This window comes from Leptidea sinapis, chromosome 2 (genome assembly GCF_905404315.1).
Source record: "Leptidea sinapis chromosome 2, ilLepSina1.1, whole genome shotgun sequence".
NCBI classification, from domain to species: Eukaryota; Metazoa; Arthropoda; class Insecta; order Lepidoptera; family Pieridae; genus Leptidea; species Leptidea sinapis.
Genome location: NC_066266.1, coordinates 8119458 through 8138386, shown reverse-complemented (window position 1 = coordinate 8138386; position 18929 = coordinate 8119458). Strand labels below are relative to the sequence as shown.

The window sequence follows — 18929 nt, the reverse complement described above, 5'->3', positions numbered from 1 at the left end:
CTACTTACACAGGATGCCGGCTAGATTATGGGTGCCACAACGATACCTATTTCGGCCGTGACTCAGTAATGTGTAAGCATTATTGTGTTTAAATCTGAAGGGCCCGTAGCTAGTGGGCAAATTACTGGGCAAATGAGACTTAACAACTTATCTCTAAAGGTGACGAGCGCAGTTGTAGTGCCGCTCAGAATTTTTGGTTATTCAAGGATCCTTTGGGGCACTGAATTGTATTGGTCAGGTGTATCAATTACCATCAGCTGAACGTCCTGCTCGTCTTGTCTCTTGCTGTCATAAAAATAAACCGCTCGTCGTACTCACAAGTCACGCGAGAGGTGCCGTTTTTGGGGAATTGAGTCTGACTGGTCCATCCGTCATGCTTGTGAACAGACTTCGCTTGGAGTGAGCAGTCGACATTCTTTTTTGTTGAAAAGCTGGTGCTTCCTGTGTGATCTCATTGTAGTTTTAACCAGATCTTAGATTGGTATCCATGAAAAACCATAGCAGTCTTAAATTTGTATTAAGTATGTGCACGACAAATGGACGAATAACTTAATATCACGCCAACCGCTTTCGATTATTCTTTTTTTGTTGGAAAAGATGTACTTCAAGGATAGTTTGATGAGAGTTTGGTTAGGAACTGATTATGGGATCCATGACATAGTAACGGGACTCTTCAATTCATAGAAGCAAATGAATGATACTCATTAATTATACGAGTATATTATCCGGATATTTGAGTCACATACCGCTATGTCGTTATGTTCAAGTAGGTAATTGTCGTAGTCAAATATGACGATCGATGGAACTCCTTAACACCTTACAGTAAGGGTGCGATCAGTGACAGAATATCAAACTGTCTGTAATCAAATTGCAATGTGATTACTTTCATTACTGTATTGCAGAGTTAAGTAGGTCTAAACATATTCAGAGAAATTAGTTTAATTCAGATTCACTAAAAATCAAAACATAAAATAAAAAATTAACAAAAAAACAACCGATTTAAAACAAAATACATTATAATTAGTTAATCTAATTCTATTTACGATTAGTATTATTTTTGGAGTCGAGGTCAGCCACGGTAGGTTTGTAATTACATACATAGCTGAGATGTGCTTGTGTTGCATGCGACGTGACGCGGAGAGAGGCGAGAACGGGGCCGCGGCGGGAGGACTCCTAATTCAAAAATAACAAAAAACATAACTAGAATTAGATTAATTAGGTTGTATAAAAATACGCATTTGTTTTTATACTTTGTTTTGGAATCGTTTTTATGTTATTAATAAAAACAATTCTATAATTTTGAAAGATTTATTAATAAATAGTACTTATAACATATTACAGTTACATATTATAGCTACATACGTATGTTAGTTAAGTTAATTGAAATGTTATGGTAAATAATTGAATTTCAAATTCTTAAGATATAATTACTTAACTCTATATGAAATAATTAAAAGAATAAAGATTATTAGCATTATAATAAATATAGAACCTACTAATATGTTTGTTTCATCGTATTATATGTGTTTTTATAAGATGAAGGATGTTGCAGATATCGAAAGGGAGCGGAATGCGTTGTCTGTTAGGGCGAACATGATCCGCAGATTTAGAAGCAGTCTGTGGGTCGACTTTGCGCAGAAGCAGTACAATAGCCTGCGTGTACAGAATAAGAATGTGTTCAGAACACTGACCTGTATAAATACCACTCGACAGGCTGTTCCACATGTGTGACAGCAAATTTTTGTGGCTTGAATCTCCACTCGCGAGCGTCCAGAGAACTAATTTTGACGTATAATACAAATGGCTGCGATGGAACGTACAATACTCCGAAAAATGCACATTTTTGAATTAATTTTTGATGTTTTCTATGCTATTTATACTTCAGGAATAAACGTTATAAAGTTCACAATGTTTGTTTTTTTGTGAATAGTTTTCCTATTGATGTTTGTTTAGCTGAGGTTGTCATCCTAGTTTTATGGCCAACAGCGCCAAATTGGCGAATATCAAACAGGCATAATAGCACTTTGACAGCCGCCAGTGCAGTATATAGTAGAGGTCAGTGGTTTAGAACAATAAATAGCGCGAGGAATAAAAAAAATTGATTTTTGTTTTGTTACGCCAAAAAAGAATAACATCATGCGTTTACGAGTACACACACTATTTTTAGTTGGATTATTCTATGGCTCTTTTTTCAGGCTTTTTTGATTCGAAAACTAGCGAGTTAAAGAATTTAACTATAAATGAGTTTCTATTTAACTAGAAAAAGGACTGATGTAAGTTTGCTTTAAGCCGCAAAATTGACAATCACCTTGCGTGAATTATGGTATTCAGAATGCTGCGTGAATTTGGTAACTGACAATAGGAATCATGTTGAATCTTGTTGAATATCCTCTTTGACACATAGTAAAATCATAGTCCAGCAAAAAAGTTGTAATTCATACATAATCGCAATTGTTTCCACAAACAAAACCACAAAGGTTAAAAAAAATTAGTACTCAGTAGCATAACTACAAAAATAATAAAAATGACGACGAATTTTGCATAGCTTAGATCTGTAATTTATCTCGAATAAAATTATTCAATATCAGTAAAGCAATTTATTATATAAAAACGTGCACGTACGTTTCATATTAGTGTTAAGAGATATGGCAAATTACGTATTCATTTCTCTTATTCAAGAGATAAATAGAATAGTGTGACGTACATAACCCTCCCTCGAGATACGTAAATATTCATCGTATACCACTCCATCCAAGGCAGCGCGTAAAATTTATATTACCTTTTACAAAACGCTCTTACGTAATAGACATTTCCCTTAGACAAGTAATTTATATTTGCTCCCTTATTTAGATGGATACATAATTCTTTGGTGCAACTCGTAATTTTATTAAAGTTTAACCTAGAAGTGAATATATACTAGAATGGCTATGAGAATATGGCTTATAACATCGTAAGTTGCGATGCTTTTATCAGCCGGTAGATAGGAGCTAGGTGCTGCAGGTGCAGAAGGTACTGCCTTGGAGTCTTCAACTGCAGTTCCACTTCCTTCATTCTCATCTTCATCATCATCGGGTGGCACTGTGACCTGGTGTTTCAAAGCCTCTGCTTTTGGAAGTGAAACATTCAATAACTTGTTAGCATCAACAAAACCTGATGAATGCGTTTCTTTAATAGGAGCAATCAAACTTTTATTGCCCTTTGGAACAAACTCGTTTAGCTCACCGTTTGCGAATAACGAATTTAAAAATGTTTCAGTCAAATCGGAGCTAGAGTTTGCTGGAAAGTTTGATGAATAATTGAGTAACGAGTGCTTTAGATGTTGATTGATAGGCGCGTTGCATAGGTTCCACATGCATATGCAGGTCAACACAATTTGTTCCTCCTTGCGTTCCAAAGTACATGGCGTTTTTCTTGCTGAAGCGCATGTTAATATGCTTGTAAAATCTGTAAAGAACATTTTATCCAATGAATATGGTACTCTAAAAAGTTTTTCCTATTAAATAAAAACCTTAATTATTTTCACTATAATTAATTTAAAACTTAATAATATAACAACTCTGTTACTGTTTCTTTAGTAAAAATGTATCATTGTTTGTTATAATAACTTTATTTGATGAATAAATATTTTTATTGTAACAGTTAAATGAAATTGATGATTCCCGTTTTTTGACTCTTTGTTGAGCGACGTGTTGCATGAAAATATTACACCTGCCATTAATTATTACTAAATGAACAACGAATGTAACTAATTACTAAATCTAATACATATGCAATATTGAATAAAAAATATGGTCTGAAAATGGAATACGAAATGAAAATATCTTCAAGGCAATTCTTTCAAATTCAAAATAAGATTTTAGATGACTCATTGAAATAGTATACTTTTTAGAGTGTTAAAACACGTGAAGTTGTAACTATTATATAAGTATTTTGCGTAAAAGTTACATTTTCATTATTATTTTATTTGACCCGACGTTTCGTGATTTTTGCAGGGGGACTGAAAACGTGCTCTACAAAGGTACAAAAAGGTGCACTGTACAGACAAGAATACGTAACAGTACTCCTGCTATATCGAAGCCTGCTGGATTATGGGTACCACAACGGCGCTTATTTCTACCGTGAAGCAGTAATGTGTAAATATTACTGTCTTTCGGAATGAAGGGCGCCGTAGCTAGTGAAATTACTAGTCAAATAAGACTAAACATCTTACGTCTTGAGGTGACGAGCGCGATTGCAGTGCCGCTCAGAATTATTGGGTTTTGCAAGAATCCTGAGCGGCTCTGCATTGTATTTAATGGGTAGGGCGTATCAATTACCATCAGCTAAACGTCCTGCTCGTCTCATCCCTTATTTTCATAAAAAAAGAGTAAGGTAAAGTCCACTAAGGGTACGTAGAAGAAATTTCCTTGAGAACCGACTGTGAATGATCTGTGTGTCGCTTGCATGTAAAACTTACTTGGTGCAGTAGCAATGGTGGTACAGTATTGTTCAGGCGAACATCTCGCAGTTGGCAAAGGGTCAGTACAATTCAACTGGTCGTCAGAGCATTGATAGCACTCGAGAGGATTGGCTTCTGGAACAAATATAGTTTTATAAATACAATAGTTACGGCCGTATCTTATGTTACGTTAGATAAAAAGTTTTCACGGCTTCAATAGACTGTAGACTTTTAGTATATCATTTTAATTTTAACTCAAATACCCGAGATAAAGACAGACAGACGGTCGGACTAACGGACGGACTACAAAGTTATCCTATAAGGGTTTTCTTTTGTTCCATTTGAGGTACGGAACACTAAAAAGCGGTCTAGTTACGCGTCTCGAATAATCGAAACGAAAATAAATACGCGTTAAAGTTTTTTTTTTGTTATTACGTAACTATCTGCAATCAAAAGCTTATACTATTAGCAGGTGCTATAAGGGAGAGAGGCTTGCAGAGGCCCTTTTTCCAGCGAGAAGGACTCTTTCATTTAGGTTTCTGAGACGTATTTGTCTAGTTCGAAAAACTTGTGTTATTTTAAGTCGTTTTGCCTCGTTTGGGACAAGTAGCACATTAGGAATTTTGTTCGATTGGACTTCTAAACGAGATCTATATTTTTCTCGAGTTGCCGCGATTTTTTGCTTGGCGAGAGGAATCTTTGCGTACCGTCTTATGCTCTTCAGGATTGCATTTTCATATACACACATCAAAAAAGTCTAAGCAACATGTACTAATTTAAATTTTCCCTATCCCTACCCTATCCCTACAGCCATTTGCATTTCATTTGCCGTCAAATGACGTCGCTCCATGACGTAAAGAATATTTAACAATTCAATTTTGTCGCTAACTTTATTTAAATGGTTGGTAATTTTATGAAATCAAGACTGAACGTAGCAATAAAAACGCACTTAAATTCAAACGAATTCCCTTTCATTTAATTTTATGAAAAAAACAAAACATAATCGAATTTTTTTTTTACAACCAGCCAGTATGTCATCAATAACAAAAACGTTTACATACCTATGCACTTTGAGTGAATAAAGACTTAGAAATTAATTAATTAATATAATAAACCAAAGCTAGATTCCATTAGTCCAGAAAGGCTTGATGGCCACTTGATATACTTGGAGTTTGTTCTCGAGAGATCTTGAGGAGTTACTACCAATGAGCCAGTACAAACTTCTGTATTTGAAACACGGTACGCGATAAAGTTGAAATCAAGTCATGAAATAAATTAAATTAATATAAGTTAGAGAAGAAATTCTTTATGGTCTCTTTATTAAGTAAACTTGCTGACTCGACAGACGCTGTTCTGTCATTAGAAAATAAAATATTATGTAATGTATTCGGGAATAATGCAGTCAAAACAAATCGGATTTTTTTAATCGTTATTTAATTAGTTAAGAAATAATGGATATAGCTTAAGAAATAATGATTGGTGTCCGCCTCGCTCCAACTAGATGGCGCAGGCACTGTCGTAAAGTGCGGCAACTAATACTACGCCCGTAGGCGTCCTCGAGCCAGTGTCGTAGCCTCTCGTAGCGAACAATGTGTGACGTAGACTTGCCAGAATATCATGTTCCGTCAAACTTTCAATGATTTCAATGTAAAATAACATGAACCGTATGTTACAAAATATGAAAAATGCCATTAAGTGTCAAGATGCCACGCACACGAGCATCTAATAGTAGCCGCAATATAAAGCTATTGTTCTTTGGTAGGTAGGTAGTAGTAGAATGTTATCCTTAAGAGATAGACATATTCCATCTCAAACTTTTCTATAGATAAAAGATACACGATTCCAACATAAATAATTTTTTTATATATCAAAGACAGTGTTTAAGTTGTAAACTCTCAGGGTTATTTTTTTCCGACAGCTGCAACAAATATAGTTAAAATCTAGTACTATAGGTCCAGAATAACATTTATAGAATATAATTTACCAGTGGGAGGCTCCTTTGCACAAGATGCCGGCTAGATTATGGGTACCACAACGGCGCCTATTTCTACCGTGGAGCAGTAATGTCTAAGCATTATTGTGTTTCGGTCTGAAGGGCGCCGTAGCTGGTGAAATTACTGGGAAAATAAGACTTAACATCTTATGTCTCAAGGTGACAAGTGCAATTGTAGTGCCAATTAGAATTTAAGGTTTTTCAAGAATCCTGAGTGGCATTGCACTGTAATTGGCAGGGCGTATCAATTACCATCAGCTGAAAGTCCACCTCGTTTTGTCCCTTATTTTCATTTAAAAAAATCTGAATAACTGAGATATTTCATAATCAGTAATGAAAAGAAAATGCCGTGTGCATTTTAATAACGGCAAATTTCGCTGGAAATTTGTAAAACGCTGTGGTATGACTTTAAAATGTAAGAGTTGCTTAAGATCGGAGCATATTTGCATAAAAATGTTCGCAGTATTTTTTCCAAAGACCAAACCGTTGTTCTTCATAATGAATTCAATCACCTTAAGTAGCTTGCACCTACGAAAACTGAATTTATTATAAAAATAAATATTCTGTTATTTATTTTATAAGAAATTATTTATTTTATATAAAGTGAGTTTTAAGAACATATTAGTATTGGTAAGGGTCTCCTTAATTAGACCGCTTCGTTGAGTCCATTTTGCGTGCAGTGTTGGCCAATCATTCCAATTAGCCCTGCTCCTTCCAGAACTTCAGAACACTCCTGGGGTGTTCGCAGACGTCCTGGAGCGACCTTGTATTTACTAAGGTTTTGCCCGTTGATTGGTCAACCCAGTACATTCCAGGATTACATGAGTGATCATTTCATGCTCGGTTAGACAGCCCCTGCACCTAGGACTGTCCGTCACGCCGCCGATTGTAAATAGGTGTTTGTTCAGTGCTGTGTGACCCGCTAGATTGCCGACCATGATTGGGATGTCATGTCTATTTAGGCTAATAAGTCAACGTGTCAGTTTGGGTAATCGTGCAAAAATCGCCTCTTTCCTCTGTCTTCAGCCTGAGACATTTGTCCATCCGTGAAGAATACATGTATGTTTTATGCATAAATTAATTTCATTCAATTTAATTCTTTATTACTTTTTTTATGAAATATTTGATATTATTTAAATACACTTCAGATATTAGATTGTACCCTATGAACTAATTTGTTATGTATATTACAGCCATTGTTAAAAAAAGCTCTATTTGATTGAAAAGAGTGGCCGTTGAGTTTCTTGTATGTTCTTCTCACGAGCTCTACTTTGTTCGAACATTCAGTAATTCTGATTCGGTAATTAAAAAGATATATTTATAGTGACTATTCAAAAGCGCTTAGCACTTAAAGGCTAATTGAATAAAGTTTATTTGACATTGACATTGACAAAAAGTACATTCGTATTATTATTTTTGTTGTATCACTTAGAAAAATAAGAATTACTTGTAAACATCGCTTCGTACTTATATTTAATAATTTTATTTGTGTATGTCCTTTAAATTCTTAAAGCATATATGTATATTTGTTTCAGGTATAAAATAAGAAAATAAAACGTCTTTTAATCTTTAGCACCGCTTACTACCATTAAAATTAGAAAACACAAACTGTAAGTTTGGTGGTCTACCTTAACGTGACATTGGGAAGAATCTATGGGATCCATTTAATGATGGGTGGACTTCCCTAGTTTCTGAACTACTAAGATACGTGGAGAGCATTGAAATTGTATAATTTATTCAATTTGTCTTTAATATTTCTTTTATTGTTTTTAATTTTTCCTTTTAGTGTTTCGTATAATTAGTGTGAATGGCACTGCCGTACTAATTGGACAATAAATAAATAAATTGGCAAACTTGTGGTATGCCTTCCATTGAAGCCACATAAGGAAGAATAGAATAGAATAGCATAAACTCTACTGTTTGTTAAATGCTGACACTGGAGGTGTTACTCTCATAATAAAAAAGGCTATTTTTACTAATTTATTTAAAGCCATTGTACGTTTCTCGTACACTGGAGTACTTATTTAAATGACAATACTAAATAAATTGTAAGAACGGTTTATTGTAAGTACTCGTTAATTACAATCGAAAGAAAGGATGCGAGAAACAACTGTTACGTGTGTATAAAATCAATGTGACAGATGCAACCACAATATTGTGGGTAATATTATAAAAGTGTTGACGCGTTTCGAAGTACCGCCGTTTTTAAACGCCTGAACACCATCGTGTAAATATCTAAACAAATGAAATGTAATAGAAATAAAAAAAAAACTTATTTTTTAATGATCATATTATATTATATATTTAATTGGGTAGTAAATTAAAAGCCGAAGTTATTAGGATTAGTTACAAATCTTAGGCTCCACAAAGTTGGTGATTCATTTATGGTGTTAAGGCGCGGTCATACCTCAATATCCACAAAATTTTGTTTCTTAGAGAATCGATTACAACATAACGCAATGAAAATTTTCTTGAATTTGAAAGGACTTGCAGAAAAATTTGAACCGAATAGAATATTTATATATGATTTGAAATATCCAAATTAAAAATTTGGAATTTGCTTCCTAAAAATAAACTTTGGAGTTATAAATCTCTTAATTTTCAGCGATAGCAACATTCTTTTTTGAAACAATTTAATAGAATTAGTATTTTCTAAAACTAAAACCGAAAAAATATTCAATTTAATATGTGTATTTTTAAAAATTAAAAAATAACTAGTAAAATAAATACCCATTTGTAGCTTAGCCACATGATCAACACAAATATTGTACTATTTGTTGTAGCGTTTACAATCCTAGTCAGTCCGCGCCTTAAGTATAAAACTATTTAATACATTGCCACAAAGTATTCATGACTTGCCTATGCATAAATTTAAACTACATTTATTATAAAAAAATACGGTTTGCACTCCGGGTGTGCCGGCAGAAGTGAAAACCTGAACATTAGCGTTGTGCATTTTTTTATATTTTGCAATGGTTAGCGATTAATTTTGCATGAATTGCTTCTATTATTTTCAACATTCATTTATTACGCTATCGTACACAAAAATAACAATTAATATTACATAAAAAATTATACACTTCAGAACTATTAGAAGTATTTTACATTAAAAAGATTATCTCTCAGAATTATCAACTTTCATCCATAATTTCAATAACTCTTCCACCATCTTCAATACCAGCATCATGATCGCCAATCACTAAAACTGATACAATAGGTTTATGATCGCTGAATTAAGAAACAAAATAATAAAAAAAAAACAAATACAAGTATAACTATCGCCTTAGGCAGATTGTTCGCTAATGGCAAAGCTTAACAACCAAATAAATAAACTGTAAAAATATTTCACAGCTGAGAAAAAAAAAGATTGGATCCCTCCACCTCGTGGTGTTTCAGTTTTGCAATCACAATGATTCAACCACTGGTCCAATGACCGTGATCATTAAGTTGAAATAGACGAACTATAATTAGTTAGAAGTATAAATCTTTCATCCAGAATTTCAACGACCGTCTTACGAATTTTCGATCAGGCCACGAATCCTGTCGCGAGTTATAAATTTTATAATACAGTCATTATTATATTATAATATAGTCCAACGACCGTATCATTATTCAGATGAAATAGCCGAAATATAATTAGTTAGAAGTATAATTCTTTCATCCATAATTTCAACGGCAGTTGCTTAACAGTTTAAGATTTTAATATTTTATACCCATTTCAAGAAAAGTGCTCAACGCCGCTTAAGAAGTTTCCACTTCAATAACGGATTGCACTCCGTTAGTGCCGGCAGAAGTAAACACTTGAACATAAACGTTGTGCATTTTTGAATATTCTGAAATGGTTAGGGAATAATTTCGCAATTGCTTCATTTATCAGAATTAAAATATAATATTCATTTATTGCGCTATCGTACACAAAAATGACCATTTATATTATATTAAAAATTTAACACTTCAGAACTATTACAATTGTTTTACATTAAAAAGTTTATCTCTCGCAAAATTAAATTTCATCCATAATTTCAACGACTGCTGAAGATGTGTTCACTTCAAAAGGAGATTGGAAAAGGGCTGCTATGAAATCGAGGATTATTGTAAGGATACAAATATGTGGACAGGCTATAATTACAATTATATAACATCTACATTTTATATTTGTTTCGTTTACTTTAAGTATTTTTTCTTTTGCTTAAAATGTATGACGTGCAAACGTATTTCCTTGAATTCTACTTTTACTAAATAGATTTGAATATGAAGTCGTGTCTTAGTCTTTCTTTCGTTTACAATGATGCATTTATATATAATACTAGCTGACTCGGCAAACGTTGTTATACCATACAAATTATTTTTAGAGTTAGACCGTTTCTTGGACATTACTATAATATAAATAAAATTGGAGTGCCTGTTTGTAATATTGTAATAACCGGTTTTCCCCTACAATAAAGTGCCCAACCCGCCTAAAAGACCTTTCACTACAAAAACTGAACATGAAAAAACGACTGTGTGTCTGAATTTGTGTGTATATTGCCCGTTTCAAGTACTGATCATTTTCAATCAAAATTTAAAACGTGTTGTAGACTTTATTGCGCACCAGACAGACAGACTTAAAAATTAAATTAAATGTGTGTATGAATATATATATATATATATATATATTGGTACATACACCAAAATATTTTTTTTACAATTTTTATCTGTCTGTCTGTCTGTTTATTCCGGCTAATCTCTGAAATGGCTGGACCGGTTTTTAGGGGGCTTCTATTGGCAGGTAGTTGATGTAATAAGGAGTAACTTAGGCTACGTTTATTTTAGAAAAATTAACCAATGTTGCAATGTCCAAGAAACGGTCTAACTCTAAAAATAATTTATATGGCAAAACAACGTTTGCCGGGTCAGCTAGTTGTGATATATCTAGAGAGATCTCTAGAGCTCGTAAGTCCGTCTGTCTCGCCGATACGCAAATTAAAATTAAAAAAAATCCTAAAAATACAGCTTGGTATTTTTTTACAACGGAACACAATTCTTCATCTCGCTTACATTTAACCGACTGACTGGTTGTATCTTTATAAAAACCCTTCAAAATTATTTATTCCTATATGAACAATGAATATACGTCTGACGGCTCTAATTAGCCCAGTGGTTACTGATATGGCCTCTGAGCTAGAGATTCCGGGTTCGAATCCCGGTAAGTACAAACATTTATATGATGAATATGGATGTCCGTTTCCGAGTCATGGGTGTCTATATGTTTATATGTATGTTTAAGTAAGTATATTGTATTAAATATATCATTGTCTTGTACCCATAGTACAGGCTATGCCTAATTTGGGGCACGACAATTTGTGTAAGAGTGTGTCAATATTATATTATAAACTACAGTGCATTGATAGCCGTTTATGTTTCACTCACGTTCCCATATAAATTATGATTTTTTTTTGTTGTTTATGTTTAATTTTGAACATATAATATAATCAAATCAAGTAAATGAGATATTTTATTGAGGTCAAACTATAACACTTATGTATGTCAAAGTAATACATTTTAATGTTCACTATTTTTATTACGCTTCGGACATGGAAGTGAAGTGACAATAAACTGATTACATTTGTTAATTAACATTAACAACTTCATTGTTTTACGGAGTAATGCTAATAAAGGTATAAAAAGGCATTTATTTTCTCAAAATCGATTCCTTTAGAATTCTTTTTGATGTCATTTCTTATATACTAGATACTAAAACCGCTTCGGAAACAAATGGCGCTCTGAGAGAGAAGAAGCGGCGCAAGAAACTCTTTATATACTCTTTATATTATATTAGAACGCTAAAACGTCAATAAAGTACGAAAAAATAATAAATAAATATAAACAAATTAAAAAAAAATTTAATTTAGAATAGATATAGTATTTTATTAAATGAATAAAAAACCATTTACATACCTTTTTGTGGCAGTGCCTCAATACGAACATCCAACATAAGAAATGTAATGCAGAGAATCCACATTGACGGAAACATTATAAATAATTTCTGAAAAACTAAATTTAGCTAAACTTTCATATGTCTTTAAATTGTTTAATAAACTATGTAATAAACAATACTTTGTTAAGCGTGGCAATAAAAACATAACATTGTTTTAGCAATCACAACAAAACAATTAAAAAAAATATATATAATGATTTATTTACCGTCACTTTTATTCAAGAATTCGTTCAATCATTCGATAAAATAGTATTTATTCGCAATTGCAAAGGCTCTATCTATACCGTGAATTACAAGATCTACGATGAAATAAATACACGCGTAGTCTGTGCTACGTAAAACCGTAGCGATGTATGCTACGACCCGCAGGCGACTGACGTAGCGGGATGCGATCCAGCTTCCAGACCAAAATAATGCCAAGGACTTTCATTCTATTCCACGTTAAAATTGGGACATAATTACCATTTATGCCCAGAATAGCATCTATGACATCGTTAGTTTATTTATATATACATACCGTGACGTAATATTTAATTTCGGGTGTATGTACTAATTACAGAGATATAAATTAATTTGCACCTATTTGAGATAAAAGTCAATCAAAGTGTATGATATACTTAAAATTAATAAAAACGCAATTTTTCGTTAACTTAATATTAGGGGTTAAAGTATGAAATGGCCGATTTGTACTAAAAAAAATAAATTCGATATTTTTTTAATTTAACATATTTATTTAAGCAAAAAACTTACCATTATTATCGATACATTACAGCCACCTAATAGGAAGGTCATTTATGCCTTTGCATTAGAACTGTGATGACCTAGATTCTACAAACTGTGTGAAAGCATTTTGTACTACCTCCTGAGAAGATGACTTTTTATTTCGTAGAAAATTATCCAAATCACGGAAAAAATGGTAGTGCGTTGGAGCAAGGTCTGGCGAATATGGAGGGTAACGAATGGATTCTAATTACTGTTTCTGAAGAGTTAAAATGGTTTCTCGTATTGTATGAGGTCTCGCGTTATCATGGAGCAATAATGGTGAAGATCGATTCAAGAGTCGGGGCTGTTTCACTGCTAGTTTTGATATCATTGTTCGGAGTTTGGCACAGTAGACGTCTGCCGTTATTGCTTGACCAGATCGGAGAAAGCTATAGTGAATAACACCACGTTGAGACCACTTAACAGTTACCATTAACTATTTATTGGTAAGGTTTGGTTTAGGACACTGTTGTGGCGTTTGACCTGGGGTCAGTCATTGCATTTTTCACTTAGGGTTATCGTAAAGAATTCTTTTTCATCGCAAGTCGCTTGCATTCGATCCAATATTCCCTAATTTCTGTATCGATTCAACTAGGCAAGATAAGTTTCAACATGCGTTTCTATCTGCCGATCAGTCAATTTATGAGGCACCAATTTTTCATATGTTTTTATTTTATTGATTTGTCGCTGAGTCAATATTGTTGGTGTAAGGTAACGGCTTGTTTCTGGGTTGTTTGGCCCGTATGGGCTTCCACCATCTCTTTCAATTCATTTTTATTCACCTGTGTAGGTGGTCTTCTACATTGTTCGTTCTTTAAATCAAAGTTTCCATCACAATAGTGTTTAAACCAAAATCGCACGATGCGTTCATTAGCACTCCCCTCTCGAAACGCATAATTGATATTGCGAGCTGTTTCTGTCGCGTTAGTTCCGAGTCGGAATTCGTATTCAAAAATCACACGAATTTTCGAAGTGTCCATCTTACTTGTCTTATCTGAAAAAAAAAGAACTGAAAGTCTTTAATCGAATGTTGCACATCTTATAAAAAAAGAACTACATAGGTATCATGTGAAAAAAGTTTCACTCAAAAATCTCAAACCTTGAAGGGTATAGGGGTAATAGGTACTTCGATATAAAAAAGACACGTTTTTTAATCTGTTAACTCAGCTGAAAGGGCTACAGTCTAAATTTTTCAAAAAGTTTTAATATTTATTATTAACATTTTTTTTTAAACTCTATTATATCATAAATGACTACAGAAAAGGTTTAAGTGATATGATTATAAATTTTTGGCTTGTTATGGTCCTTCTTATATATATACCTAACAAGATATCGCGATAAAATATAATTAAAGTTTATTATTTTGTTAATAATGAAGAACTAATATGTTTTTGAACTTATTGATAAGAGTTAGACTAAAAGTCAACCTGACGATAAGTCAAAATTACTGATAATTCATAAATTAACTAAATTATTATTATTAAGTCTGTATATATCAATAATGTTCATTAAATATATATATATAATATTTAGAAACATTAATCCCAACTATCTTTATTATTCAAATAATCTTTCACATCACAAATGATATTGATGATAATGTATTTTTATGATGCATTTAAATTTTTTAATTGGTAATAGTTTAATATCATTTAGGAGTTTATTATAAAATATAACACAGTCCACTTTAAAAGATTTAGCAATTTTACTCAGTCATAGATAATGTGTAAGCATTATTGTGTTCTGCTCTGAAGGGCGCCGCAGCTAGTGATATTACTGGGTAAATGAATATGTTATGTCTCAAGGTGACATGCGTAATTTTAGGGCCGCTCAGAACTTTTGGGTTTTTCAAGAATCCTGAGGAGCACTATATTGTAATGCAGTGCATTAAAAAATATTGCCTAGTTCAATGGTCAGTCCTGTAGTGTGTTTACTACAACATTAAACATTTTAAAACAATTAAACTATCATTTCTTCTAATAACTTAGGATAAAATATTGAAGCCTTAGGTCTGACTTGGCTACATGATGCGTGCAAATTAGCATTTGGACGTAACATCCGGAATTAGTGTGCTGGTAGCAATCCGAACAACTCCTACCCTGGTAAAACATCTGACATAAAATACTATGTACCTGTGATATATTATTCAATTTTAAAAGATATATCATTACATTATCTTATCAGTATTCTTGATAATGTTCTATATGTTCATAAGCACATTAAAGAATTTACTAGAAATTGCGACAGTCATAATGTTAACACGAGGAATAAACATACACTTGTTATGCCTACTACTCGCTTAAGTCGAGTAAGTAAATCTTTTGTGGAGCGATGTATATGCTTTTATAGCATGGTCCCAGAAAATGTACAAAACAAATGTGTTACGAAATTTATAAGAATTGTTAACAATTCTAACTAACAAACGTTTGTGTGGTAAAAGTTACTATGACATCAATTATTTTCTTAATGATGCTATCTAAAATAATATTATAAAAAAAGAAACATTTGTGTTTTTGTATGTATGTTTGTCATATTTTTACACAGAAACTACAGGAACGATTCAATAATTCTTTCACTATTATAAATCTGCATCTTTACTGAGTAACATAGGCTATATTGAATTATAAAAAATACGGATCCCTAAATAAAATGCAATAATATAACCCAAGGTGTGAAAAAATCTGTCATAAAAACGTCGCGTACACTGCGGACAACATTGATTATCGAACAAAAAAATGTTCTACAATATGTTGTTACACAACGTATCAATATCTATAATCCGCGATACAATATGTCCTACTTCTGTAATTATGCCACAATAACAACTTTTTTAGATTTTAATAGTTTATAAAAGTACCCGCAATAATCAAACCATATCATTCATACCTCTGTATTAATTCTTATCACATTATTAAATACTATTATTAATACTTGTAAAATACTTTATAAAATTATTAAAATTGGACATTCCATTCAAAAGATAAAACGAATTTGAAAACGTCAATCTAAAGAAACTAATGCAATAATAAAATAATCACTAAGTGTAATAATACTAGCAGTAAAAATAAATCTATAGTCCGACTAACGGTCGCTCCCAATATACTATCTACAGATAGAGATAAATTACTACCATCTACTGTCAATAGTTAATTGTCAATAATCTGAAGCTGTCCCAATATACCCGATAAGTCATTCTTATCGCCTTATATTGGGACGCGTGAATTGCAATTTCCATACGAACTTCTATCGCTGGTAAGCTATACGTCGTCCCATTGACAGACAGCGTGTACGGATAAGGTGAGTTACCGTCGATAAGTTTATTGGGACAGAAAAGTCAACGATAGTTACGATTGTTATCTCAAGTAAGAGATAGACTGAATATTGGCAACAGCCGTTAGTAGACTTTCCACTACCACGACTTCGGTCTACGCGAGTGACACCGCGGGGCATTGCTCGTTTAAATATAAATGTTTGGTGTACAATATTTCATTGTAATAAATATTTAAAATAAAGCCCGCTGAGTTTCTTGCCCTCGTTCTTCTCAGTTCTGATACCTTCTCGAATGGTTCGTAGTTTTTGACTTTCAATAAATTATATTATATCCTATTTTAAATAAATATATTTGAATTTGAATCACGAAAATAATCCAAATAAGAATAATTTACCAACTCATTATATTCCCCAAAAACATACGATATTAATTCAGGATCAAATTTTAATTGAGGCTACATGGGAAGTTGCGTGAAACCCGAAACGTACAAATTACTGAAAATTGGTATTGTGTTCTGTAATATTATTACGTATTTTACCACTGATAAGTAATTCAAAGGGGATGAATGCGGTTTGATTAAATTATGTACAGAATTATTAATTAATTTAGCATGAGTGTTATGCAGCAATTGAAAAAATATATAAATTATCATAGCATTTTTAGTATTAGTATGTCTACTCTTATTCAACGAAAAACGAACGTTTCGATCGCAGTTTCGGGTGTTTCCTACTATGGTTCCATTCGTTCCGATGAATCTGAGAACTATTCTTAGAAAACTTTTTACATTATTCAAACAAAAAATCGTTAGGACTAGTTTGACATATTTACATTGCGTGTGTAATGCAGATAATTTTGATTTTCATTAGTTACTACCCATCGTTAGTATAAAATAGAATTCTTCAAATTAGTTGCATAAAAATAAAGTTGATTTCAATCGTTCACGAATATTGTCTATGGTTCCAAACTTCGTCGATGTGTCCGAAAACAAAATAGAGTAGGGTCACTACCGTTACTTCGTTTAAATTTTGTTCGTTTACAATTTTTAGTTTCGGATAAAGAGATTAGACCCCAAGATCGCTTTGTTGTCCAATGTGTAGTCAATATCAAATTCAAATGTTTTTATTCAAAATAGGATTTAAAATCACTTATTGAACGTCAAAAACTAAAACCCATTCAAAGGAGACTGCCTCAGACCTGTGAAGAATGGGCGCAAGAAACTCAGCGGGTTTTTTTTAGTATAAAATATGGATTACAATGTGATATCGTACAAAAACATTTATTATTAAAGAGCCTGAGGGTGTTCGCTTTATTCCCGGTTCGTGGTGTCATTAAGAAAATCGTTTATGCTATAGTAACCTTTCCCACACAAACGTTTTTTAACAATTCTTTTAAATTTCGTAACACATTTGTTTTGTACATTTTCTGGGATCATATTGTAGAAGCATCGCCCAACGAAAGAATTACTAAATCGCATGGAGGTATCTAGTTGAATATACTCAAGTCTACAATCTCTTGAAGCTGTGAAAGATTCGGCAAGAACAAGAGACCCACATATGCTTAAATAATTATCTTTTTAGTATAAGTAACACTTAACACGTAATGGACTCCCGTTATTAATGCGGTAGAAGATGCAGAGACTACATCTCTACGCAGATAGAAACTGAATCAAGTCCTGTCATGTTTTGCTTTATAAGAAGAAGTCACTAACAAATAGTAGAATGGGTTAATCTTGGGATAATCTTAAATAATTAATATTTAGTGACCCTTCCTACTAAGCTACAGGTCCCGGATTCGAATCCCGGTAGGTGCAAACCATTATATGATGAATATGGATGTTTGTATCCGAGTAATGGATGTTTATATGTATTTATGTATGTTAAAGTAAGTAAATTGTATTTAAAATACATAAATACACAGGCTTAGCCAAATTAGGGGCAAGATAATTTGTGTAAGTGTGTGAATTTTATTATTATTAAATTGTAAACTAAGTAATTTATTTTTACTAATAAATAGAATGATTTAGTTCGATGATGAAATTAAAATTTAATTACACTGACACTGATTAATGTTAAAGTTATGCATTTTCCATTTATAATCACTTCAGCAAGAAATGGATTCCCGTTCCTATAACGGTCGTTCTCAATAACCTATCTACCCTTAGTTTAACTTACGGATACATTGCTGTCACCGTTTAATGACAAGATCGTATCTATCAATAGTTATGGTCAATACAGTTATAGTGTAAGTAAGCGTAAATGGATAGATTTGTCTGCCTCTGGTAAGTTAAACTAAGGATAGATAATTTAATGAAACGTCCGTAAATCAATAATCACAGCTTTATCTAATATATAAAATTCTCGTGTCATGGTGTTAAACTTTGAACTCCTCCGAAACGGCTTGGCCAATTCTCATGAAATTATGATTGCATTTTAGGTAGGTCTGAGAATCGGACAACATCTATTTTTCATCCCCCTAAATGTTAAGGGTG

The 18929-nt window shown here is 32.7% G+C and overlaps 1 protein-coding gene across 6 annotated transcripts; it reads right to left on the bottom strand.

Moving 5' to 3' along the window:
* Nucleotides 1–1360: 1360 nt before the first annotated feature.
* Nucleotides 1361–12769, bottom strand: LOC126976531 (uncharacterized). Of its 6 annotated transcripts, none has more exons than XM_050824935.1 (4): nt 12615–12769; nt 12369–12464; nt 4457–4573; nt 1361–3444 (listed from the first exon to the last, which is right to left on the bottom strand). In XM_050824935.1, the coding sequence occupies exons 2-4, from the start codon at nt 12442–12444 to the stop codon at nt 2900–2902; spliced, it is 738 nt and encodes a 245-aa protein (XP_050680892.1). In that variant the 5' UTR covers nt 12445–12464; nt 12615–12769; the 3' UTR covers nt 1361–2899. The 6 variants fall into 6 exon arrangements, with proteins under 6 accessions (XP_050680892.1, XP_050680903.1, XP_050680885.1 ...); XM_050824946.1 differs by having other exon boundaries at nt 4457–4570; XM_050824928.1 differs by having other exon boundaries at nt 12369–12456.
* Nucleotides 12770–18929: the final 6160 nt, after the last annotated feature.